Source organism: Eleutherodactylus coqui, chromosome 4 (genome assembly GCF_035609145.1).
Source record: "Eleutherodactylus coqui strain aEleCoq1 chromosome 4, aEleCoq1.hap1, whole genome shotgun sequence".
In the NCBI taxonomy this organism is placed as follows: Eukaryota; Metazoa; Chordata; class Amphibia; order Anura; family Eleutherodactylidae; genus Eleutherodactylus; species Eleutherodactylus coqui.
In genome coordinates this window covers 29211034-29237331 of record NC_089840.1, presented here as the reverse complement: position 1 = coordinate 29237331, position 26298 = coordinate 29211034, and the positions used below count along the sequence as shown (strand labels likewise).

At 44.1% G+C, this 26298-nt stretch overlaps 1 protein-coding gene across 1 annotated transcript in view; it reads left to right on the top strand.

Annotated features, from left to right (window-relative positions):
- PROS1 (protein S) overlaps positions 1 to 26298 on the top strand; it is a 67049-nt gene that overhangs the window by 28114 nt on the left and 12637 nt on the right. The window contains 2 exon segments of the mRNA XM_066601513.1: positions 22852 to 22970; positions 25337 to 25526. Coding sequence (XP_066457610.1) covers positions 22852 to 22970; positions 25337 to 25526 — 309 coding nt within the window.

Below are 26298 nucleotides of genomic sequence, written 5' to 3'. Positions count from 1 at the left end.
ATTGGATATATCCTTTAATTGTTCGACCTTCAGGCCCGGCAGGCAGCACGCAGACTAAGCTAGGAAGTTTGGCTCCTCGCCGCTCGTATACAGCACAAAGAATAAACCTTTCCAAAATGTACAAACATTGAAAAGAAGAACTTTTTCTACTTGGCTAGACTTGCTACCAGGAATGAAGTTGGCATGGGCACAGTGCATCTCTGTAGGAGCCACGGATGGGATGGCGTCACGTGCCCGTCCAACAGCTGCCATTTTTAGCAGTGGTCAGAGGTGACGGCGTGGCTGGCAGCTTCAGAGAGAAGGAAACTATACAGGGTGTAGTCATTAAGACTGATCCAGCGTGAAACAACAGTAGCTACTTGAATAGGAAGGCAAGGGTGGGCTACACGATGGTATGGCACACGGGGGAAGGGAAGGTAAAGTAAGGAAAGCATACTCAAAGTGGCCTCCTTCTGCATGGAGCCGTATGACAGTGCAGTCCAGTGGACTGACGCTATCATTGCGGGACCATGTTGGCGAACGGCCGATTCAGTGCAAATGTAATGCAAAGGACTAATTAAAGTCAATGGAAGCCGTCCGACCTGCGGCCCTTACACAATTGACATTGTGGAAAGGTTGGGGATTCTGCGTCGTTGCTAGGCGGTGACGCAAAAAAGGAAGGCCTTTGAAAAAAAATCTGTACTGCGCACGTCCAACAGCGAGCCGTGCGGATCATCCACAGTACAGAAGAAAAGACAAAATGCCAGGTATGCACGGACGTCGGCCGGGCACAGGGCTGGATTCAAGCCATGGGCTCCTGCATGCGGAATTTGACTCATTCGTTTTCAGGGGCCACAACACCAAGTTGAAATTCATGTTTTGGGGCCCCCAGAGGGCCATGCGCCGTACCATCATGTGTTGCAACCATGACTGTTTCAGGTTTTTTTCTTTTTGCGGAAGTGAAAAACGAATGACATATGGAAGTAAAGAAACGGGCACATATACCGTATATAGATGGCATATAGAACTGGACTCCGATTAAAAAACACCCATTTTTGGGGGAATGCAATACATTATGTGAATTTGGCCTAAGTCAAAACTACAGGTATAGCAATCGTTAACATGACTGGTGCGTTGTGATAACTTGATTTACAACACTGTGATACATCAGGATGCCCGGTGGAGGAAGCGTGAAAACTGCGGAGGTGAGAGGGAGCGCAGTATCATCTGAAACCAGCTGTGGAAGCGCAGCTGGTTTTGAGTGAAAATTTGCACCCTAGGTGTTAACACTCCAATACAGTCTCTCAGAAAAACTGGTAACCATATTCATGGATCCTGTCCCTTTAAATAACACAGTTCAGCATCAGGAACTTGTTAGTGCCTGCAATATGAGCCCTATCTCTTATGGCAGGCCTGCTAACACACTGTATTTAACCCTTTCCTCGGTGTGCATACCTATAGTCAGATTGAGGCTAGCCTCACTTACAGTATGTTGTGTAGGAGTACTCACGTTCACCCAGGCTAGTTATTTCCTGGGTGTTCGGTGGTTTCTCTCTTCTATCGCTGTGCTCCCTGCCGCTAATTATTTTTTTTAACTGAATATTTTTTTAATCTTATTTAATCTCATTGTGTACTACACTCCCCACGTACAACTACACTCCCCACGTACAACTACACTCCCCATGTTTCGTTCTCATTTGATTTGGATTGGATATCATGCACATTGCTGCACTGATTAATCCCATTGATATTATGTTGCAAAATATGCATTTTTTATGATTTCACTTTCTGGCATTGGTTTTTTCTACTACATTGTCCTTTACCTACTTGCATTGGCTTTTAGATAATATGAATTGTTTTACTACATATAGCTACATGCCCGGTTCTATCAGGGGGTAAACCTTGTAAGTAGAGATGAGCGAGCATACTCGCTAAGGACAATTGCTCGATCGAGCATTGCCCTTAGCGAGTATCTCCCCGCTCGGGAGAAAAGGTTCAGCTGCCGGCGCGGGTGACAGGTGAGTTGCGGCAGTCAGCAGGGGGGAGAGAGGGAGAGAGAGAGAGAGAGATCTCCCCTCCATTCCTCCCCGCTCTCCCCCGCAGCTCCCCGCCCGCTGCCGGCAGACGAATCTTTGCTCCCGAGCGGGTAGGTACTCGCTAAGGGCAATGCTCGATCGAGCAATTGCCCTTAGCGAGTATACTCGCTCATCTCTACTTGTAAGTATTGAGATGGATAACCCGCTTTTGTATATTTATTTCTTTTATGTATGTATTTATTATACCGGACTGCCAATCAGGATTGATTAGCAGTGTTGTTGATTGCCGGAGAACATCAGATTTTTAGCATGCCCTTTTTTGCACCCTTTGTCTGCTATATAGTAACTCACTTTAATCCTTATGTTGCTTTTAGTTGATTTTTATTCTATTCTATCTAATGGAAACATTACATTGTTTTATTTTTCCATTTGATGATTTGTATCTTGTATTCGTTCTCCTTTATTTTCTGTCTATCCCTATACATAATTATCGTGTATAGTACTCTATCCAGCCATTCCTGAGGAAGGGACTGTGTCCCTGGAATGCTTCATACTGGCTGCCAATTTATTAATAAAGAAGAATCTGGTTAATTAGCTTTCTGTTCTAAGGCTTGTACCTGCAGGCTCTTGTTTTTTTGTGATTTCTACTATCACGCCCCGTTACACATGGTGACTACATTTGAACTGGTAGCACTTTAGTATCATCTACTCCAAAAAAAAATCCCTTTTCTGCCACTTGGATCATATTCCTAGTAGAGCTTGCTCCACCTTCTTCTTTCCTTCCTTGGACCCCCTAAGTGGTTAACACTGCAATACAGTCTCTTACAAAAACTGGTTCTCATGTTCACAAATATTGTCCTTTTAAACAACCGGGATTTCAGCATCAGAAACTTGCATGATATTAGTGTCTGCAATATGAGCCCTATCTTCTATGGCAAGCCTGCTAACATACTGGCTTTAAGCCTTTCCTCGGTATGCACGCCTACTGTCAGATTGAGGCTAGCCTCACTTACAATATGCTGTACTCACTTTGACTGACCCAGGCTAGTCTATGGCCAGGAGTGCTTCTTCACCACGGTTTCCATCAGTCCTCGTCACTGCCCAGGTGTCCCGCTGGTCTGGAAACAGAACGCTGGCTATGTCTTGGCTCCAGACACCAGGCAGCCTCTAGTACTGTCCTCTCTTAGCATCTTTCCCTTATGGGCACCAGCTGCTCAACTTCGGCAGCATCTCCAGCTCACTGTCTCTCCACTGTGACTCCAATTCTAGAAAGTTTTTACTGAGCATGCTCAGTTTCATTCTGACATAATTTTGCGCAAATTTTGGCGTACGCTGTGATTTCAGCGCAAGTCACCATCCGTCTTCATGGCAACATTTTACCCCTTACACCACCTGTATCATGAGTCATCCGTGTAACAGATCCGCCTACTTTTCACTTTCTACCGTGATAAATTCCTCAGGACTTCTCACCGCACACCAGATAGGCAAATGAAACGCGCTGCATCGCCTTTGTGTTAACGCTGATAAGTATCTCTCTACTTCGTCATTATCATATAATTTCTCCGCCACTACACCAGACTTCAGCCTCGCCATTCATCCCATCAGTTCTTGGACTGAGAAGCAAATTAGTAGCATCATTTCTGGAGTAATGACAGCGTCTTCAGGGGTCATTGACCACATTTTAATGGAGCGTACAGCTGTAGGCAATCGGCACTTATTGTGCTCTTCGCGCGGCATCGTATCTATTCATCTCAGTACAAATCCCAGATACAGGTGTTACTTTGTGCCACAACCGGTCACCGAGGGGAAACCTAATGTGTTACTTATTGTGTGATCCGGGAAATCAGCATTGACTCTCCGTTGCCTCGGGCTATAGACTTCTCGGTATGTTTTATTACAGGCTGCTCAAACAGACGATGATCTATGCCTTCTATTCTGCACCTTCCGTTATTACTATACTCGATGACAATACTTCCTAATGCGCCTTCGGAAATGGTGTCGGCGTGTTGCTACACTTTATTATTATCATTTTTAAGGAAATGCTTTTGTCTGGCGCTCTTCTCTTAGTTTCTCTCCCCCCCCCCCCCCCCCCCGAGCTCTGCTGCTTCTGTGTTAAGAATGCTTCAAAAACTTGGCACCTTTTAAGAGTGACTTGGCAGACAATGTACACCCAGCAGGCTACGATTTTGTATAATTCCTTCTAAGCCCTGGCATTGAGGCTGGAACGTGCCAGCATCTCGGATCCTGATTAAGCCTCTGAAAGCTCCCGGGGTATAGCTTGCAAAAAATAAGTATTCCAGCGACCCGGCTTAAGGTTCTATGAATAACAGTGTTCAACAATGTTTCCATGTAGGATTGGCCCTCCACTAATGATAGTTTTACAGCTGCCATGAATGTGCCCTGCACATGACTTGCAATGTAAAAAGGAGGTTATTTAAAGGGGTTGCTCAGTTTTAAACTGTTGAAAGCTTAGATTTAGGATAGGCCAGCAATAGAAGATTGGCAAGGGTCTGCCGTTTGGGGTCCCTGCAGATCAGCTGTTCAATGGGCTGGTGCACTCATGAACCAAGCTGATTTCAGCAGGAAACAGATAGCTCCATTCTCACTGTAGTGGCCAGGCTTGGTATTACAGGCAAAGTTCCCATTTACCTCAATGGGAACTTTGCTTGCAATACCAAGCCTGGCCACTGTATTGAGAACGAAATCAGCTCAGTTTACAAGCACACTGGCCTGGCAATCAGCTGATTGGCAAGAATTCTAGACGGTAGGCACCTGCTGATCGACTATTGATAATCTATCCTACAGATAGGCCATTAATAGTTTACAACTGGACAACTCACATAAAGTGTAAACTGCATTATACACTGATCAACCACTTTATTCGAGACCCCCATGTAATAGCACATTGGACCTTTGGCCTTGAGAACCGCAGCAATTCAACATGGTGTAGATTCTACTTGGTGATGAAATTGTTCTGCAGGAATATCGGCCCCTGCAGACAGGAAGCTTCTTGTAGTTGTTGTAAATTAGATGGAGGTGCTAAAATGTTCTGCCCAGCTGACAGCATTTAATCATGCTGCTTGCACCAAATTCTGACCTCCCCATCAGCACGGTGCATAAGAAATCTGTATTCATCTGACCGGATGATGTTCTTCCACTACTCAGTGAAACAATTTTAGACTCTTTTCCACACTGGAATTTCGGCTTACTATTTGTCTTGTAAAAAATGGTGCTTTAACTCGTTGTCTGCTGTTATAGCTCATCTGTGCTAAAAATGGTGAATTGTATGTTCAGATGTGTTAGTTGGGGCCCCGGCATTGTATTTGGTTGGACTTTTTTGACTGGGCAGCACCAGTTTGTCAGAACGATTCTTGACTTCCTCTTCTGACCCTTTTTGGTGACAAGTCATTGCCATGTGCAGAATCCCCTTTTGCATCTTGGTATATGCTCCACACTGTTACACAAGAAACCCCCACAAGGTTTGCAGTGACATCCCTGCCCCGGCTAGTCTAGTGCCGATGACCCGGCCTCGTTGGAAGTTGCTCAGATCGCTGGATTTACAAGGAAACTGATCTGCAGAAAACTTGTCACTTGATCGTCTGCTGTGTTTTGGGGTCATGGGTCTGGTTGACTTATGTTGTGCCCTTGACTTCTATGTATGCCCCTGCTGCTTTATAGTTGGCATTGCATATGTCCAATCATTGTCCTGGGGAAGGTAGATGCATGACATGAAGTTACCTTAGCATGGGCCTTGGGCTCAACAGCAGACACATGGGAACTACTCTTTGTGTTTTCTTATTTGTTGTTGGAGCAGTTGCTAGTCATCTGTCCCACAGTTGATCTATTAGTGTGTCAGCTGATCACACTGCTGCAGCACAGGCACGTTTGGAGCGAAGTTCTTGATTCATTAGCCTCACTTTTTATATCCCCAGCTTCTGCAGTATATTGCTGGTTATAGCGTAAGCTATTTGCATTCATATTCAGTATTCTTTAATTGCTTCTAGTATGTTGTTCTTGTTTCTTATCAGTATGGTCTTGTTCATGTGGTTATTTCTAGTCCAGCAGACAGTGGAATTTGGGACATCTGGGCAGCCAGATAGTATTTATGGAGATTGGGGACTGAAAGTCCACTAATCCTCTTGTGAAAATACATTAGTTTCTGGCCAATTCTGGGTTTCTTATTGCTCCAAATAAGGTAGAAGATGGCCTGTTGCATACTCAAGAGTTCCAGAGTAGATAATTTTATGTAGATAATTTTTTAATAGAATTAAATAAGGAGAGAGAGTTCTATTTGTACATCAATTATGTTTTACTAGTTAGCTCAATTAATAGATATGAAATATAGTGAGAGGGAGCCTGGAATCCAAAGTTAAGTTCAATAAACTTTTGCATAGAGGGGGGGATTTTACGGAATAAGGTTTCAGTCTTATTCATATTGACTACTAAGCCTCAGACTATTGCAAAATAATCTAGTACCGCAATAGGATTAGGAAGGGAGGTGAGGGGCTTGGTAAGTGTAAGGAGTATATCATCTGCAAATAAACTGTTTTTAGAACTCTGTTTACTGAGGGTAAGACCAGTGATATTTGGGCTAGACCTAATTATATGGGTCAAGGGTTCCATTGCCAGACCAAAAAGTGGAAAAGGGGGGTATCCCTACCTCATGGCTCATCTGATGTCTACTAGGCAATCAAGATGGGTGAGTAGTTTAAGCTTGGCAAAAGGAAGTGAGTATAAGGTTCATAGAACTGTTATAAATGCTTGATGGATATCAAACACCTTTCCAATATCTAGGATAAAACTATAAGCGGGGTGTGATGAAAATTGGAGTAATGAAGAATGTTTAGGATTTTCCTGATGTAATCGAGGGCCTGTCAAGATGGTATGAAACCTACTTGGTCCCTATGAATGAGATACGGGAAGAAAGAGTTTAGACATCTTGGACTACCTTACCAGAGAGACTCAAACTACTAACAACCACTTGTCTGTCTGTGAGTGAGTTACATGCTCCCCTGATCATATGATGATGTCACCAAGGGTCCTTCATCCCGAGTCAGTGAGTTACATGCTCTGCCCCTGATCACATGATGGTGATGTAATCACAGGTCCTATTCCATAGCAATTAAGGCTGCGGCACTTTGTAGGGAATGCATAACTAACTCACTTGGGATGACCTCAGGATGAAGGACCTGTGATGACATCACCATCATGGGATTAGGGGTGGAGCATGTAACTCGATCACTCCGTATGATCAGGGGCGGAGCAAGAGTGAGTGAGTTACATGCTCCGCCCATGTTCACAAGACGGTGACTCATCAAAGGTCATTCATCCCAAGTGAGTGAGTTTCATGATCTATCCCCGACCACATGATGGTAACGTCATCACAGGTCCTGTAAGCACACGGCTGCTGTCCGGCTAGGTGTTCATTAGTATTCCATAGCAACTAAGGCCGCAGGGGTTTGTAGCAAATGGAATACTAATAAACACCTACAGCAGGCATGTGCTTACAGGACCTGTCATGATGTAACCGCCATGTGATCAATCACCTGTGTGGGAGCAGTGCGGGGTCACATGACCAGGGGGTGATCAGTGTGTGCAGGACTCTGCTGGGTAGCTTTTCATCCCTGTTGTATGAAGAATGTATGTAGCTGAGCTGTATGTGATGTACATGTAGCAGTGCTGTGTGTGTGACGTGCATGTAGCAGAGCTGTGTGGCGCATCACGCCACCAGAAACACTGATACTATATAATATCCTAATAATTACTAGTGTCATCATAAAGGGCAGTGAGAAAGAGTGGGCAGAATTTTTTTTATAATATAGGGCGGTGAGGTCAACTGTCCTGGAAGCCTTCCCTAATTTAAGGTTTTTAATTGTGAGCTCTACTTCCTCCCCGTCAATAGGTCAATTAAGTGGCCTATTCTGTGTATTAAATAACTATGGACGTTCAAGTGAGTTCAAGAAGTCTTTGACAGCATCAAAGGTTTTTTGGGATCTACATATATATATATAAGATACTGTAGAAATCATAGAAACATTTTTGAAATTCTATTTGGGCTGGAAGTACAAGTACCGTTAGACCTAATAGAGTATACCACATTGATCCTATCCCGCGCCCTCAGTCCTGCTGCCAGCAGCTCGTCAGGTTTATTAGCTAATCTAAAATATATAGATTGGTCCATTGTAAAGCAGATGTAGTGAAGATGAGGTTAAGCTGAATTTTTACATCTCTTAATGTCTTTAGTAATCACAAGGGAGGGCCTTTACTGATTTGTTATTTCTAATGGTCTATTTAAGCGGGATGAATGGTCGGGCAGTGATGTTCGGCAACTCATCCCAGTGATGCTGTTACACAGGAGCGGGTATCGCTGGCATTGCTCAGAGTGCTGCTGGCATAGAGGTGGAGCGGGCCGGGTAGCTTTCTCCCCCCACCTGACTCCATTCACAATAAGCAGGCAGTTGTTGAGTTTTCTGCATGCACGATTATCGTCCAAATTCCCGGGCTCCCACTGGAACTCGAATGATTCTGAAGGATAATCATCTCGTGTAAACGGCCCTAAGAGAGCGAGGCAGGGGCGTAACTATAGAGAATGCAGGGGATGCGGTTGCACCCGGGCCCAGGAGCCTTGGGGGGCCCATAAGGCCTCTCTTCTCCATATAGGGAGCCCAGTACTATGAATAAAGCATTATAGTTGGGGGCCCTGTTCCAGGTTTTGCATTGGGGCCCAGGAGCTTCAAGTTACACCTCTGGAGCAACCTGAACCGATAATGTCTTTCTTTTAGCCTGGCTAGCAACCCTGGAAGTTTGTCCTTTCATAGAAGCCTTATGTGGAACCCAAAGCCAAACAGGATTCGAGCTCAAGGTTATATTAGTATCGAAGTAAAAAGTAAGTTCAGATATTCTTGTAAAAGTGATAGGATCTTTGGAAAGAGCTTCATTGAGTCGCCATTATTTAGGGTAAGGTGGGATAAGAAGGTACACAAACTGGGCCATCATAATATCGTAATCCGACCAAACACATGGAATGTGTCTGACTCGCACTAATGAGCGAAGGACCTTTGTGGAAACCAGCAGCCAGTCTAAGCGGGAATGTGATTTGTGGGTGGCAGAATAGAAGGTATAGCCTTAACGGGACCCGTATAATTCCCTCCAAACATCCACCAGGGAAAGCTTCTTGAGCTGAGGACCTCGGCATGGTTGGGAGTTTGCCAGTAACAGCTGAATATCGATATGGGGCAGGGGTTCGGGCCATATTGAAGTTTCCCATCCAATAAATCTCCGCATTGTAGTAGGACAGCCTACCTTGTATAATAATAATATATCTGCCCTGTGGATCACGCTCTATCTTTTCAATAGAAATGGGAGGCAAATTTTGAAGGAGAATCAGGACTCCTTAATGTTTTGGGGGGCTACAGAGGAGAAAAACTGTGAGTATTGAGCATGAAAATATCTAGGAGCTGAAGAGCTAGAGAAATGGGTCTCTTGAGGACATATAATGTCTGGTTCGAGGTTTAAGTATTGCATAAAGACCCTGCGCCTTTTTAAGGGGGAATTAAAGTCCCGGACATTGTGAGAGATGAGTACTACCATGGGAACTGATGAGTGTGTGCGGAATAAAATGAGGTGCACTCCAGCTTATAACAATACGTCTTATAATGCCCAGACGTGGTCAAGGAGGGAGACATGATAAAAGGAACCAAATAATATAATAGCAGGTGAAAACAGTGGAACATAATAGGGTCCCAAGACCCTTGTTAACCAAGAGTGGGGGCACCCAGCAGTATACAGGAGTGCTCAGAGGGTCTGGAGGAGTAGGGACAACAAATATCTCAGGCCCATCCTGGAAAAGAATCTTTCAAAACATATAGTTTCGACAATTGGGCTAGCTGGGTAGATGGGCATTCTGCCACAATGTCGAAGCTAACCTTAAGGTCTAGGGCTGTCTCAAAGTGCAAGCATCATAATAGTAGCTATCTGTCTGAACGTTAAAGTAAACAGCAATGATTAACAGAGCACAAAATGAGCAGCCCGACCTCTAAAAAGTAGGGCATTTGGAAGACAACTGAAGTAGTTGCGTGAAGAATCGTAGAGTCTCTAACAAAGGTGTAAGCCTACTTAAATATATCACAAGGAACCTGTCACCAAGTAGCCACTTGATCTCGATTCTCGACGTGCACCCTGTCATCCATGAATGAAACAGTTGTTGGGGTCTTGGAGAATGACTTTGATTAAGCTTAAATGGGATCACTTCAGATTCTATGTAGTATATAAGTCCAATCTTCCAAAGATTTAGTGGAATAGAAAGTTTGATTAATGTGCACCAGGAGCGCAAGGGGGGGGGGGGGGGGGTCATTTATATTTTATGTTTGCTCTCCTAAGAGCCTAAGTGACTGGTCTCAGATTTCTCCTCTTGGCAAGTGCGGAAGGGGCAAGTCTGGGAATAACTGTACTGGGGAGGAAAACCCCGAGAGAGAAGTGAGTCGGAATATGGTCCCAGAATCTGATCCCGCAGCTCCATGTAGTGCAGATAACTATAGTGACCCAGAGGGTCCTGCAGGGCAGTCCTAAGGCTAATAGGTCCTAGGGACCTCGCTATGAGTACTTTTGGGGACATGGGAGGTACCCTTTAGGAGGAAAACCCTATTCTCCTTGACGATAGGGTTAAATAAAATCTGCTTTGCAACAGTGCCCCTGGTGATTGGCTGCCTTCAGCTAATTTTTGGGTTGGTCAGCCCCTCCTTATGGTTGAATTTACGTGACTGGAGAAAACTGGCCATGTGACTCAGAGTGCAAATTGTAAGAGCGCCTCTGATTTTAATAGAGAGTAGGAATTAGGGAGCCGAGTACATGCAGTACCCAGGGGAAGGGAAGTGAGGAGTTGGTAGAGACAAGTGATCAGAGAAGGAAGTGCTGCGGAGAGGAGTAAAAGACAAGGCCTGGCTGAGGAAAGAGTCCGGAGCGGAGAGGAGTCCATTTTAACCCTGCCAGGAGACAGCTGAGCCAGGGAAGACCCTCGTGTAAGCCAGAAAGCTACCAGACATTGCATATATGAATTTATGAAGTCCCTGCACAGTCAGGAGTTAGTTTACCCTGAAGAGAGCCTGCACCATACTTCACATCACACAAAGGAGTTCAGCACCCAAATTTAACCCATTCCTAAAAGTGCTAGTTTCAGCTGGGAGAATAACACCAGAGTCCAGCAACTGCCCCACTCAGTCTCTCAACATAATCCTATTATACAGTGATTGCTGAGACATAATGGTCATCTTCTATTGTCATGTGTGAATATATTGTGGACTCTACCAGTTGCTTTACTAAGCGTTGTATGAATTATACTCATCTTGCAAATCTAAGTAAACTGTGTGCCTTCAGGTTTAATTTACCACCATTCTCCTTATTCCACTAAGGGAATCCATTACATTAAGGCACTGGTGTCACGACAAACCAACACCAGTTCATTTAGCCAGAAACCTCTTTACAATCCCACCTGTAGCTCAAGCTGCTCTTGTAGGCTGAGTAACCACCACCGGGACCAGATGAGAGTCACTGCCACCCATTCGAGCTACTCCCCATTAACTCCTGTTCGCTGCACATTTCTTGAGAGCTCTGGATTCACTAGTTTGGATAGAGCTTTGTGGATCTGGTCAAAATGGAGGGATTCCTGGGTAACCTGCGGGAGTACAGCTGAGAACAGGTTAATAGCAGTGTCATAAGTCTGGCGCTGGACTGGAGTCACCTGTTGTAACCGCCGCTAGCGGGAAATGTTGTCAAGGAGGCAGCTGGGGTCTGGCACATGAGAAGACGATGCAGCACAGGGCGTTCAAGCAGTAGCGTAGTCGAGAAAAATAGCCATGGTCTGGTACATGAGAAGATGATCTATTTAGCAAGGAAGGAAGTTGGTAGAGAGGTAGCTTGGTTAGAAGCACAAAGTACAATAAACACGCAAGGGTGGGTGGCTCAAGGCCAGGTTTATATAGTATCTTTAATTAGAGCAGGGTCGAGCCAATTCTGGTACTGGGGCCTAGGAACAAGATACTGGAGCTTGGCTTATGCAGAGGAACTGTCCAACAGGCTGAATGGCTCAATAGCTACTGCTTGGAGTGCATGAGGTTGCAGGTTCAAATTCTGACAAGTGGTCTCTTTCCAGTTGGTGATGGATTCTGGTAGGCCTAAAATTTGCATGTTAGCCTCTGTTCTACAAATTTTCATATTTCAGCTCAAATGCAATGGCTTTAGCAGCATAACTGTCTCATTTTGCCCATTTCTGATCCAGAGCATTCCACTGTTTTATCAGTCCTCTGTTCCAAGTCAGCAATGCATTGCCCCGGGGTATTTGATTTGCTTTGAAATATCTCAAACAGCTGTCTGCAGTTCAGAGCAAAAAATCTTTTTAATGTGAATTAGAATAGATGCTTCCGACTTGGTTAGCTCTGTTGCTGGTAGTGACATGTTGGTTTAGACAGACTTACCTCTCAAAGGTAGGTACTCTAAATCACTAGAGTCATAATGTGTTGGGAAGGGGGCCATGGCTTGGGAGGAGATATCTTGAGAGTGCATGAAAAGCTCAGGTAGAAGCTGGTGGGTTAAGTTTTTGAGGTTTGACACTCCTGGTCATTCTGCAACTTTTATACAACTAGTCAGTTGGATGAATTTCGTCTGAATGTCATTTCAAGTAGCTGGGATGGGGTGTAGGCAGGATTCAATAGAGGGTATTGGCCAACCTCTAAACCCTGTATGTGCTCTCTTTGTCAGGGGGCATAGTCTGTGAAATTCAGTATCTGTCTCTAGTAGGGTTATATATGAAGCATCTAGTAAATGGCAGCAGAAGGTTAATGTGGTCTTGAGCTGGAGGTTCTTGAGGCAGATATACGTATAGGTCCAAGGAGATGCAGACTACAATAGGCAGTCCTAAAACATCAGGGCAGATCCCCTCAAACAGTCCAATGGCTGTTAAAGGGCAGACTGCTAAAGAAAGCAGTCCTAAAAAACAATTATCCTTGCTGAGAGGGTCAGAGGCGACACAAATAGGGTTTTAGAAGGGAGTAGAGCAGACCTCCAGCGTGAGGGTCCTAAAAAAATTAGGACATAGTCTTTACTTGCCTTGATAGAAGCGTTCAGACCATCTGTAGTCCAGTGAGGAGCCAGAGAGATGGTTGATATGCTGCACCAGCAGGATCAGGGTCCAGGTGCCTTCCCCTTCACCGTCTCTGAGTGGTAATCTGTGTGGTTTGAGTGTTCAACAGGTGCCCCCACAGCTGCCGGTCCCCCTCCACACATGTATTGGTGGCAGCTGGTGTTCCCGAACATCTGGCATGCAGCAGGATCGAGGGGACCAACGCCGGTGCTCAGAATGCAAGCCCAAGGCCTGATGCCCATCTCTGCTGTTTCAAGATGGCAGCTGCGAGTGGGACATCGGGAGGTCCACCACAGCTTCCAATTTAGCTCCAGCGGTGGGATGGATGTATTGCTTACTCTGCATGGTCTTGCTGGGCATACCAGAGGCCTAGATCAGTTGTGGAGTGCAGTTGAAACGCACGGTTGGCTGGGCGGGCAGGACATGCCAGAGACACAGCGCTAGAGCTACGCCTCAGGGAGCTGACAGGTGTTGGGGTGAAGGCTGAACACCATGGGCCCCTCTAGATGGCTGTTGACCGAGTGGGGAGCAGGATGATGTGTCTCTCTGTGCTGGCGGGCTGACTGCAGATGGAAGAAGTCTCCTCGGAGCTCCTTCATAGAGCATCCATTCATGCTAAAGGATAGGCCACGCCCCTATATTTTATCTGTCAAAAAGGATTTTTATGGGGAAAAATGCTCAGTTTTAAAAAAATGAAACTTTTTTGAACTTTTTTGACACCGTTTTTTAGTCCCTCAAGAGAAATTAGGAAGGGATTTTTAGCATTAGGGTTCCCTCACATATGTATATGCGCCAGCAGACGTATGTGTCTCCCGTACTATGCCGTTTTTTTTTTCACGCTTGTAAAATACTCGGAACACAACAAATACACATGTGCATTGAAAATAGGACATACTGTGTTTTTTTCCCCTACGTGTAATATGGATGAAAAAAAAGCGCAGGTGTGAGTGACCCAATAGAAATCAATGGGCTTTTAGCACCACATATCACCTGAGGGACTAAAAATACGTAGGACACATACGCCCGTAAGCCTTACAGTTGGCACTTACCAGATTGGGTTATATTTATTTTCTTTGGGATTAAAAAAAAACGTAGAATAATTGATGAACTTGTTGGAATTTTTTATATTCCAACCTTACAATGCGAAAGTCGTGCTACGTAATCTGACGGCCCGCTTGGACTTGGCATCGTGGAGCAGAAATCACGCCGTCACTTCCTAGAATCTGGCGGACTCCATGCTACCTTATCTAGATAGCTGTGCCCATTGTACTATGTGCCATCAATTATATGGCGCTGCTGCCAACTCCAGCTGTAGTCGGCGCAGAAACTAATAATCATGTAATAAAGTCCAGGGAAATGATTTTTTTTCAGTCCCTTCCTCGGTCCCCCACTGCTTCCTTCACACACATCCAGGAACCACGTTGATAGATATATTATACTCGCCTGCTAATAACGCTGGATAATAATGGATAACCCGACGCTTCCATGGCAGTATCTGACAATGCATCTCATCAGTTTAATATGTACTTGTTTAGCCCTATCTGCAGGCTGTTTCAGTCATAATGATCGCTATATTCTAATTAGTACAACAAAATATGACATTGGACGAGACTTTAATTTCCTGTTGATTTAAACTACAGGAAAATGACTTTTCGCAGTAGTTAATTTATGAAAAGCGCAACACCGCCATCTTCTGGATATAGAAGACACTGCCGCCTCCTGGATATAGGATTTTATGGTTTCGTTTTACATGGATTGGGAATGTGATAAATATACTGTATGAAAATCACAGGGCAGTAACACGTTAACACATCATATAAATAGCATATTATAATACACAGGACTATATAATGATCCAAAGACCAGAACATATATTTTTTATGTTTCTTATTTAAATATACACTTTTTAGCAGTCCCAGACTTTTCATGATTGGGGCTTCCCTGTATGGAAATTATCCCCATAACCCTGGAGCGCAACATAAAATCACGTGACAAGTTTTCCGTGGATCAGTTTCAGTGTGAATCCACATTAGATGGGAAAATCCAGCGATCTGAGTGACTTCCAACGAACGACTCTCATCTGGTCATCGGTGCTGGACTAGCCAGGGCCAGGATGTCACTGCCAACCATGTGGGGGGTTCTTTTATAACAATGCACAGAGTATCCTGTGTGTGATCAAGGGAACCATCCAGCAAAAGGGGATCCTGTGAACAGAAACAACTAGTCACCAAAAGGGGTCAGAGGAGGATGTCAGGAATCATTCTGACCGACAGGCGCTGCACAGTCAAGTATATTGCAATGCTGTTGTTCCAACCAATGTGTCTGAATGCACAGCCTGTCGTTCCTTAGCACGGAGGGGCTGTAACAGCGGATGACAAGTTCCAGAGACATTGTGTCTAAGAGAAACAGAAAGTCAACACTTCAGGGGGCAAAAAGCTCAAAAATTGTATCACTGAGCAGTGGAAAAAACATCATCTGGTCAGATGGACCCACATTTTTGCTGCTCCGTGCTGATGGAGCCAGAATTTGGCACAAGCAGCATGAACCGATGACCCCTTCCTGTCAGCTGGTCAGAACATGTCAGCACCTCCATCTAATCTGCAGCAAATACAAGAAGCTTCCTGTGCGCAGGGGCCGATATTCCTGCAGAACGGTTTCATCACCTAGTGGGATCTTCACAATGAATTGCAGCAGTTCTTCAGGCCAAAGGTGGTCCAACGTTCTATTACATGGGGGTCCATAATAAAGTGGTCATTGAGTGTCGGGACTGTATTAGTCTTCTGTTCCCTACAAATAAAAATACATAGCACACCTGTATATCTTTTCCAGAGGAGGGGAGCACAGGCCTTTATCTTGCGTGCATTTGCTTATACTAAACAGTCTCTTTAACTGCCTATCAGGTTGGCCAAATCTGACATGTGCTCCATGTCCCTGACCCATGTTGGCCTAACAGAAGTACTGGGATGGGCCCATGTGATCCGTCCTTCACTTGTGTCACAACTACCGTCACTAAAAGTTATTTGTTTTCTTCAAAAACATGTTCCCATTGCAACAAATATAAGAAAGTATCGTATACTCACCTTGGAAAACAAGTTGGACAACCCCTTTTAGCTGTAAACCACCTCTCTTGTATGAGGAGGACATTGCAAGGCTAGATTTTGGGCCTAATTGTTTCTTTTCACGGTCACTCTGTAGGTGCCAATCTACTATACGGTTGACCGCATACGTTTTTCATCAGTAGGTTGCTGCGGTTGCACATTGATTTTTGTGAGAGCTGTGCCTGCAGTTACAACAGCTGGCCACTACACAGGGGTCTGAGCAGGAGCTTCTGCTGTGACCCCTGTGTATTACGGCACTACCAGCGGGCATCTCAGTGGTGGATCCTAGCCGATCAACTTGACAGTATTTTGTGTGCAACCCCCTTTTCACCATATATTCTGATTTCGGGGATGAGCAGAATACTATAGGAGCTGGATGGACACCTCTAAGTACCTATTGGACATTTTAGAGAACTGCTTCTTGACAACAACTTTGAAAAGTTTGTTATATACTAACAGTTTTTAGTAGCATTGCAAAAGTAATACGAGCATGTGGTTTTCTGGCCGGACGTGTTACATTATGGCGCAGTCGGTAGGATTCACAAAGTGCATAGAACTAAGGAACCACTGGAACCATGTAAATGCATTAAAAAAACCCAAACTGTTGAGGGGGTCACAGTCCACACAGGAAGATGCCTCCTACTCCCTTACACTTACCTTTATCTGGGGATCTATCCAGGTTAGGAATGTGACAGCTCATGAGCGGTGGGAACAGATGACTGGTAAGGGCCCCACCAGTCGGGCGCTAATGACTTGACATAAAAATCTTTTATGGAAAAACCCCTTTAATTCTTAAAAAATGGAGATCAGGACTCATATGCGCCATTTTTCTATTAGAATCTACTATTACAACCCCGTTGCTCTATCATCTGCTATCCTGTGCGGTTTATTAGTGGAGCTGACAGCTGCACCCTGCGGTACCTTCCCATCAGTGTTTCATCTTCCCGGTGGCGGCACATCTGTAATGAGGAGAAGCCGGAGAGGTGAATCTTCTCAGCCCTACTGTGCAGAGTCAATTAGCTGCTGAACACGATGGCACACGGTCTGCACCGCTCAATTATTGATATCATCCCCTGTTTTATTCTTCTCCCATGTGCTGAGAACAATCGACGTGCTTCGTGCACCTGGATGCCGCAGCAGCTGCTCCCGACGCTGGCTTTTATAGCCGCAGCTCTCGAGGTAGAGAAACACGCCGTAGTGTGCAGGATATTAATATCTCCCAGTATAGATGTTCCTACGTAGAACGGAATGTACTATCTGGGTTTAGGAAAAGTTATATGCAAATAAGGAAGATGGAACAATACCTCTTCATCGCCACCTATTGGAGGGCAGCATTCCTGCAAATCAAGGTCCGATCCTTTAGGCCTGTCTTTGAAACAATGATTGGGAATTGAAAACCAAGCCAGAATTTCGGAGTGTTTGCCCCTCATCAGTGTGCAGTAGGGTTCTGGCTTGGCTAGTGTGAGTCAAAAGGGGTGTGAGTTGGGAGGGGTATCATTACTCCGTAAGGAGAGCACTTAGAATGTGAGTGAGGAGACTTATAAGGCCATGCATGCTCCTCTGGGAAATATATGTAAATATGGAAGATGGAACAATACCTCTGCAGCGCCACCTTTTGGATGGCAGCATTCTTTCAAGCCAATATTAGACTCTTTATACAATTTTTTATATTTGAATGGCCTTATATAATTGAAGTCACGATTCATCTTACCAAAGGTATTTGGACCCCCCTATCAGTAGAATGGATTGTGACTTATTAGCGTGTCACATGTCCTAAACCATGCTACATGAGATGCAGACCCTTGGAGGTGTCAGCCATAGTTTGTAGCAGGAACATTTTTGGGATGAACTGGAGTGTTGGGTCATAAAATATCAACAATGTCCATCTAGAACTCACTAGACATTTGCAGGATGACTGGAGGGAAATACCAGCTGAAGTGTATTAGACATTAGTAGAAAGTATGCCACAGAGAGTATCCGATGTCATTAGGGCCAAAGGGGCCCCACTCAGTATTAACATATGGAAGTAATTACTGCTTTTGATTCTTGTTCAAATGTCCATTTACGTTTGGTAGGATAGTGTATTTGTCACACTGATTTTTAAGCTTTACACAAAATCTAATATTAGATGGTGGGAATACAGTTTTTATCTGCTGTCAGAATGTTACTACATTGTTAATGGGGTTGTTGCAACCTCATCCTCATCCTCATCCTCAGAATAGGGGTTAAGTGTCTGATCGCTAGATTCATGAGAACAGGAATCCCATGTACCACTGTATGAATGCAGCAGTGGTTGAGCATGCGTGCTGCTGCTCCATTAATGTTTATGGGACTGCCGGGGATTGCTGAGCTCTGCACTCGGCTTGTCTTTCAGTAGTCCCATAGAGATAAATGGAGCAGGCCGCCACTCCATTCTTACTGTGGACACAAGACCTCCATTCTCAGGTCATGATCATGGTGGTATGGGCGCTGAGACCCACTCTGATCACTAAAGCCAATGGGAAGAAGCGCTCAGCTATGTGCTGTGCCCGTTCTGCTGTTTCCGTCCCTGCTTGAAGCAGTGTACAGGCTCCACATAAAGTCTATGGAGTCCATACACCGCTTGCTGATATCATTCAGATGGGCACAAGCAGTCAGATGAGCATGTTTGTCAATTCAGTTTAGTCATCAGCAGAGTCCTAGCACCTGGACACCACCAATCAAAACTACTGACATGTCACTATCACAGGCCAGATGTATGTTTTTCAAGTTTAGCTACACTTGAAGTACTTAAAGGGATTGTCTGAGTTATGTAAAGGCCTCTCACTTGTAAAATAACAAATCAGCTGATACTCACTGATTCCTGCTGTTGTTTTACAGCATAAGAGACCTGGTGAGAGGCCTTTACATAACTCGGACAATCCCTTTAATAGGGATGTAAAAGTATGAGTTAGGATAGCGCTCCTATTGGTCCAGGAATCCAATTGGATGGATAAAAGAAATTAGGTATGCACTTACCCGGTGTATAGTGGAGCCTCAGTTAAGACTCCACTATCACCTCCATATCCTTGTGCGCCTTAAATGATATTATATGACCTGGGTATTCCTTATATCCCGCTGGGCTATGGCAGGAGAGCAAGCGGTCCTTCCGTGTCTCACTTACAGTGAGACCCACTAGATGCAAAAAAAGGATCTGCGCTCCTTTGGAAATATTCTCACCAGGAAACGAGGTAATGGTATATGTCCTTCTTTATTCCTCGGTCAACAACAGGTGCAGCGTGTTTCGTCATAAAAATGACTTTATCAAGCACATACTGTATCATACTACCTCATAGTTTATATAGTTATTCTATTACAAAATTAATTACCTGATAGGAGTGTAAACTTTCCTGTCTCCCAGAGCCGGCTGCGTTCAGCTCATCGTCCTGCGGCGCCCCGCTACGTGCACTGCGTGTGACGTGACACGTGCATACGTGGCGTGATGACGTCACTCCATTGGACGCGCCCCTAGTACGGGTAATGGAACGCAAGCTGGACCGCTGACGAGGGGCCAGCGGGATGACAACACTGGGGAGGGAACACATGATTTGTAAACTTTAAAATAAATCCTTATATGAGACACAAGGTAAATGAAGTAAGCGTTATAGCCCCTAATGCTTATCCATTCTCACTATTATCTGTTATCTTACTTAAAACGCCTTACAATATGCATTCATAAGTTAACATCATGAAATCCTTATTATGAATGAACACAGCTAATAAACCTGAAAATGAAAATTTAATAGGGATGTGGAAGAGTCTTATCAAAATACTAACGACCACCTGTCCGTCTGTGAGTGAGTTACATGATCCTCCCCTGATCACATGACAGTGACTTCATCACATATCCTTCATTACTGTGCAGATTACAGGCAGACTACATCCCCTACAAACCCCCGCGGCCTCAGTTGCTATAGAATACTAATGACCACCTGTCTGTAAGTGAGTGACTGTGTGAGTTACATGTAAAGATGCCACTCAAAATACTAACGACCACCTATCTGTGAGGGAGTGAGATACAGGCAGAGCTTGACACCAGCCGTGTGCTTACAGGACCTGTGATGTTGTCACCGTCATGGGATCAGTCACCTGGGCTCTGAGCTCTGCCCCTTATCACATGGCAGTGACGTCATCACTGGTTCTTCACTGTATTAAAAACGTGCAGAGCCAGACAACAGCCATGTGCTTACAGCACCTGTGATGATGTCACCATCATGTGATCAGTCACCTGTGTGGGAGGAGTCTGGGATCACATGACCTGGGGGTGATCAGTGTGTGCAGGACTCTGCTGTGCTGGTTGGGATCCCTGTTGTATGGGTTGAAAAATGTATTTAGCAGAGCTGTATGTGATGTACATGTACCAAAGCTGTGTGTGTGTATGACGTGCGTGTAGCAGAGCTGTGTATGATGTGCATGTACCATAGCTGTGTGTGTGACGTGCATGTACCAAAGCTGTGTGTGTGTTGTGCATGTAGCAGAGCTGTGTATGTGTGTGTGAGATGTGCATTTACCAGAGCTGCGTGTGTGATGCACATGTAGCAGAGCTGTGTGTGTGACGTGCATGTACCAGAGCTGTGTGTGTGATGTGCATGTACCAGAGCTGTGTGTGTCTGAGGTGCTGACATGCATGTAGCAGAGCTGTGTGTGTGATGTGCATGTAGCAGAGCTGTGTGGCACCTTGTGCCACCAGAAACACTGGTGCTATAATTTCCTAATAATCACTAGTCAAGTTCTAAGAAGCACTTGGTTACAAATATTGCACCTAATGTTGGTACATCCATTTACCAAAGAGGTTATCCATTAAATAACACTGCTGGCCTACCTTTAGGATAGGCTATAACTATATGATTTGTGTGGGTCAGGTCTCTTGGAAACTTTACCACTTAGCAAAAAGTGGCAATGATGCCTGCTGAAGCACTAGAGCACCTTTACAGTAGTACCCATGTTTAGTACCTTACCATTCATCTCCATTCCAGGAGTTGACCCCTCCTAAATAATTACACATTGATGACCTATCCTACTAAAGGCCATTCATGATTGATTCCAGTAAACCCCTTTTAAGTTGTCCACTTGAGTGAAGACTCTTTCCAAGTTGTCTTGGTCTTATCGATACTGGATAGCCAATGGAAACAGCCACTGTTGGCTACAGTCATGTCGTAGGAACGCTCAGCATGACGTGGTTAATAATTCCTGCCTCGATAGTGAAAGCTAATGATAAAAAGAATACTATTTTATATATGTCGTGGTCATCGTCCACTAGCAAAATAGCTTAAAGGGGTGAAAATCTTTTCAGATTCCACCCATCCACTGCACCCCCCACCAACCCTGAGAGTGGTTTGACCCATTTACCCCATTTCTGGTCACTGCTGCATCGCAGCACCAACTGGAGTAAATGTGGTGCTGCTCCATTCATTTCAATGAGGCTGATGGAAATAATTAAGCGCTGTGCTCGACTATCTTCATCAGCCCCATTGAAGCGATTGGAAAGGCAGGATGCCATTCAAAGTCATGTCACTTCGGTTGGATCTGAAAACGACTGTAGATTTTGCAAATAAGACCCCCCTCCTGCTCTCAGACCCCCACCCATCCAGTGAAAACTGAAAAAAGCTACATCACTGTAATACCCCTTAAAGGCTGTATTTACACAATTCAGTGTGATATAAGTCCTAGAAAATCGGACTGATTTCGTACTTATAAACCTGCAATTTTCAGCATTTTCGATGCTCTTTGGCTTTAGAAATGCGCTGCATCACTATGCATGTGATTCGCATGTTCCGATAATTGAAGAGAAACGCACCTCACTCACATACAAACCATGTGACATGCGAGTGTAATGTGATTTTTTTTCATACACCTATGGGAAATAATAGGCAATTCTTGAACAAGATTTATCCAAAAGTAGGACTTGCTGGGATTTGATTCTTCTATCTCAGTCTCTTGGTCTGAGAAAAATCCCCCTTGTGAATGAACCCATTTAACATAATGGCTTCTGTGCCTACATGAATTCTGTCCATATCGCATTGGATGGAACTCGCACATGTTTCTCACCCATGTAAAGACACCCTAAAGCAACTCCCTCTTACCAAGACTCATACTTCTCAGTAAATTTGCAGCAATTACCTGATAATCCTCGTTATTCTCATTGGTGGTTTATAATCTATACTTTACAATCATTTTATCCATGCAGTAATAGAAACTACTATCTCTCCATGCTCCGACTTCCTGGTGATCATGTGATAGGCTAGTGTTTATACACAGCAGCCAATCAGAGGGGGTAGAGCTGCAGGGAGAAGCCACAGAGCAGCTGGCTGAACCAATGATGAGACGAGTTTCTCACTGAGCCAATGATGAGGCAGGAGGTGTGTCTAAGACTTGCTCAGACTCCTGTAGACACTGTGTAGAGATAACCTGTAGTCACAGTTCACAACTCTGAACTAGTGGAGATGAGCTACAAAGTAGCCAAGGGGCAAGATCGGTGGAAAATAAGTAGCAGGTGATCATCCGCTGTAGGGACTGACTTTTTGAGTTCTTTATTGGACAGTTCCTTGAACAATAATTACATAATACATTGTTTTCTCTGGTTTAGAGCATCCCTGTTTGTGTTCCACTCAACCTGGAGACTAATTATGAACTTCTGTACCTGGCAGAACAATTCACAGGGATACCTGTAGTTTACCTGAGGTTCAAACTACCGGATGTTACAAGGTAAGTAGAAGCAACTTTATTTACTGCAAGTCCATGGACCAAGCTTTTCTAGATTCCTGCTCCCCTTTCAGATGAGAGTAGGCTGCAGTCATATGGGGACCGCTTTGCTGAAAATAAGGGATCAAGACCCCTAGATCTTGACATTAGCAGCAGAACCGGCTACCTGAACCTTCCCGATGTGATATGGATGACAGGCCAGATTGAAATGTCTTGAAAATAATTTTTTGGATAAAAGGGTTATTCCAAGATAACTTATGGAATAGGGTAAAAGTATCTGATCAGTGGAGGTTCGACCACTATGACTTACACCAATCATCAATGGAGTGGTGGTTGAGCATGCTAGACTCATCTCCCTAGGACTGCTGGAGATTGCCAAGAGCTGTACTCGCTTGTATGCAGCAGTCCCATTGAGTTAAATGGAGTGGCAGAGTGCATGCTTGGCTGCAGCTCCATATGGTGATATATAGCAGTGTTCCCCAACTCCAGTCCTCAGGGACCGCCAACAGGTCATGTTTTCAGGATTTCCTCAGTGTTACACAGGTGATGTAATTATTGTCATTACCTTAGACATTGCCACAGGTGTTCTTACCATAGGATATACTGAAAACATGACCTGTTGGTGGTCCCTGAGGACTGGAGTTGGGGACCTCTGATATATAGGACTGTCCAGCGGTTGGCCCCCACTGATCAGTCACTTATCCCTATCCTGTGAATGGGGTATAAATTGTTATCTTGGGATAATCCCTTTAACTCCTGCAAAAAACCCTCATAGATGGAAAAAATATGAATCTTTGAATATGGGGATTAAAAAAAAACAAACATTTTTTATTACAAAAAAAAAGTGAAAAAGTAGCAAATTATTTGTAGAAAAAATATAAGATCTAGATTTGGTATTGACGTAATTGGACTGACCCGCAGAATTAATTTTACATATTATTTATACCTCACTGTAATAATAATTTTTTTTTAAATGCCAGAATTGCAAATATTGTTCATCTTGTACCTGAAAAAAATGAATAAAAAGGGATCAAAATGTTATATGCTCCCCAATTTTTTTTTCCCCCAATCTCTCCTCACCCCCCAAAATTAATAGGTAATATATATGCACTCATTATATGCACTCAGAAAAGAAGTCATTAAAAAATACAATTTTTCATGTAAGAAACAAAGCATCCTACGGCTATGTTAATGGAAAAATCAAAAAGTTATTAAGGAACGTGATGGTGAAAAAAGCTGAACAATTGGTTGGTCACCAGGGCCTAATATTGGCCCGTCAATAAGGGGTTAATCATGTCATTTGTCATCTACACTAAACTAATCATTTTATGAATATTTTACAGATATTTAGTTTCTAAAGTTTTCAGTTACATTACACACACTATGTTGTATCCAGAAAGGAAAGATGTAAAGGCGGCGCTCCTCGGTATTCAGAATGGAAAGCAGCATTTTATGTCATATAAAAAAATAGCAGGTGGAAAACCGGGACACGGGGCTCAAAAAACAGGCGACAGCTGTCTCGCATCACATGACGCTTTATCTAGCTGTCTTATGTTGCCAAATGTATCGGGACACACATAGAAGGTGATGAAATTGGAGTTTTTTCACATTTTTCAATATGGTGTTGGGCTGCCTTTTGCCTCAATGACTGCAGTAACCCCCCCACCAAACGGTGTGGAGAGTAGACTGGGAATGGTGTGATTGAGTAAAAGCATCCAGCGAAATGGGATCCTGTGGACAGAAACAACTCGTCAATGAAAGGGGTCAGAGGAGGATGTCAAGAATTGTTCTTATCAACAAGAGCTGCACAGTCAGGAGTAGCCAAGTACAAACAGTGGTGCACCAATATGATGTCTAAATGCACAACTCGCCGTTCCTTAGGACAGATGGGCTTTACCAGTAGATGACTCGTTCCAGCACCGTTGTGTCTAAGAGAAACAGCAAGGGAGACACTAGTGGGCAAAAGAGCACAAAAATTGTATCACTGAACAGCGGAAGAACCTTGCCTGGTCAGATGAATCTAGATTTCTGCTACACCGTGCTGATGGGAGATTAGAATTTAGCGCAAGATGCGTGAATTAATGAGCCCTTTCTGTCAGCTGGTGGAGATGAAGTAAAGGTGGGAGGAATGTTTTTAGTCGTCTGATATCTATGGGTGGAAACCAGGATGAATAGTTGAGGTTCTGAAGACCAAAGGAGGTCCATCGTCCTACTAGATGGGAGTATCTAATAATAGGGCCATTCAGTGTATTACAGGTTCTTTCATACGATATACTGAGCCGATGAATTATAACGATTCCTGTACGGGCCGCTCATTACCTTTTCTCCTCCTAACAAGGCTCTCATTACAGAATTCACTTTCCAAATAGGTTTTCAGCAGAGTTTGACTTCCGTACGTACGATGGAGAGGGGGTGATTCTGTACGCGGAGTCTGCCGACAGCACCTCGTGGTTCCTGCTGGCTCTGAGAGAAGGAAAGATTGAAATTCAGTTCAAGAATGACTTATGGACGAAAGTTACAACTGGTGGGAAAGCGATCAATAACGGACAGTGGCACATAGTAAGACAGATCAATCTTCTATATATATAAAATTGAATGTATGCGTGTGTGTCTGTCTGTTTGTCCTTTATGCGCTACTACACCATTCATCCGATCGCCATGAAACTTTGGGAGGTTGTTGAGTACACTCCTGGGAGGCTTACTGGCATAGTACATCTATCCTATGATAAATGGTGCGCGTGCGAGCGTCGTCGACAGTTATGCCCCCCCCCCCCTCCCACGTAGATTGTTCGATTTCTATCATTGCCACTAATTCTCTCACTTCCCAATGTCATAGAAACGTGAAATTTGGCACAAGCATTGATTATGTCATAAATAGGAAAAGTTAATGGGTCCCAACTCGATTATTCAATTCTATGCGCAAAAGAATTAGCGTCCAAATTTTACGTACGGAATCTAATTTTCTTGCTTCCCAATGTCATAGAAACTTGAAATTTGGCACGAGCATTGATTATGTCATAAATAGGAAAATTTAATGGGTCCAAACTCGATTATTCAATTCTAAGCGCCAAAGAATTAGCGTCCAAATTTTACGTACGGAATCTAATTCCATCACTTCCCGATGTAATTTGGCACGAGCATTGATTATGTCATAAATAGGAAAAGTTAATGGGTCCCAACTCGATTATTTAATTCTAAGCGCAAAAGAATTAGCGTCCAAATTTTACATACGGAAAAAGTTGCGCTGTGATTGGTTGTTATTTCTCTTACTGCTGAGGTAACATGAAAGCTGCATTGAGATTGGTTGTTATATTTTATACTGCTGAGGTAA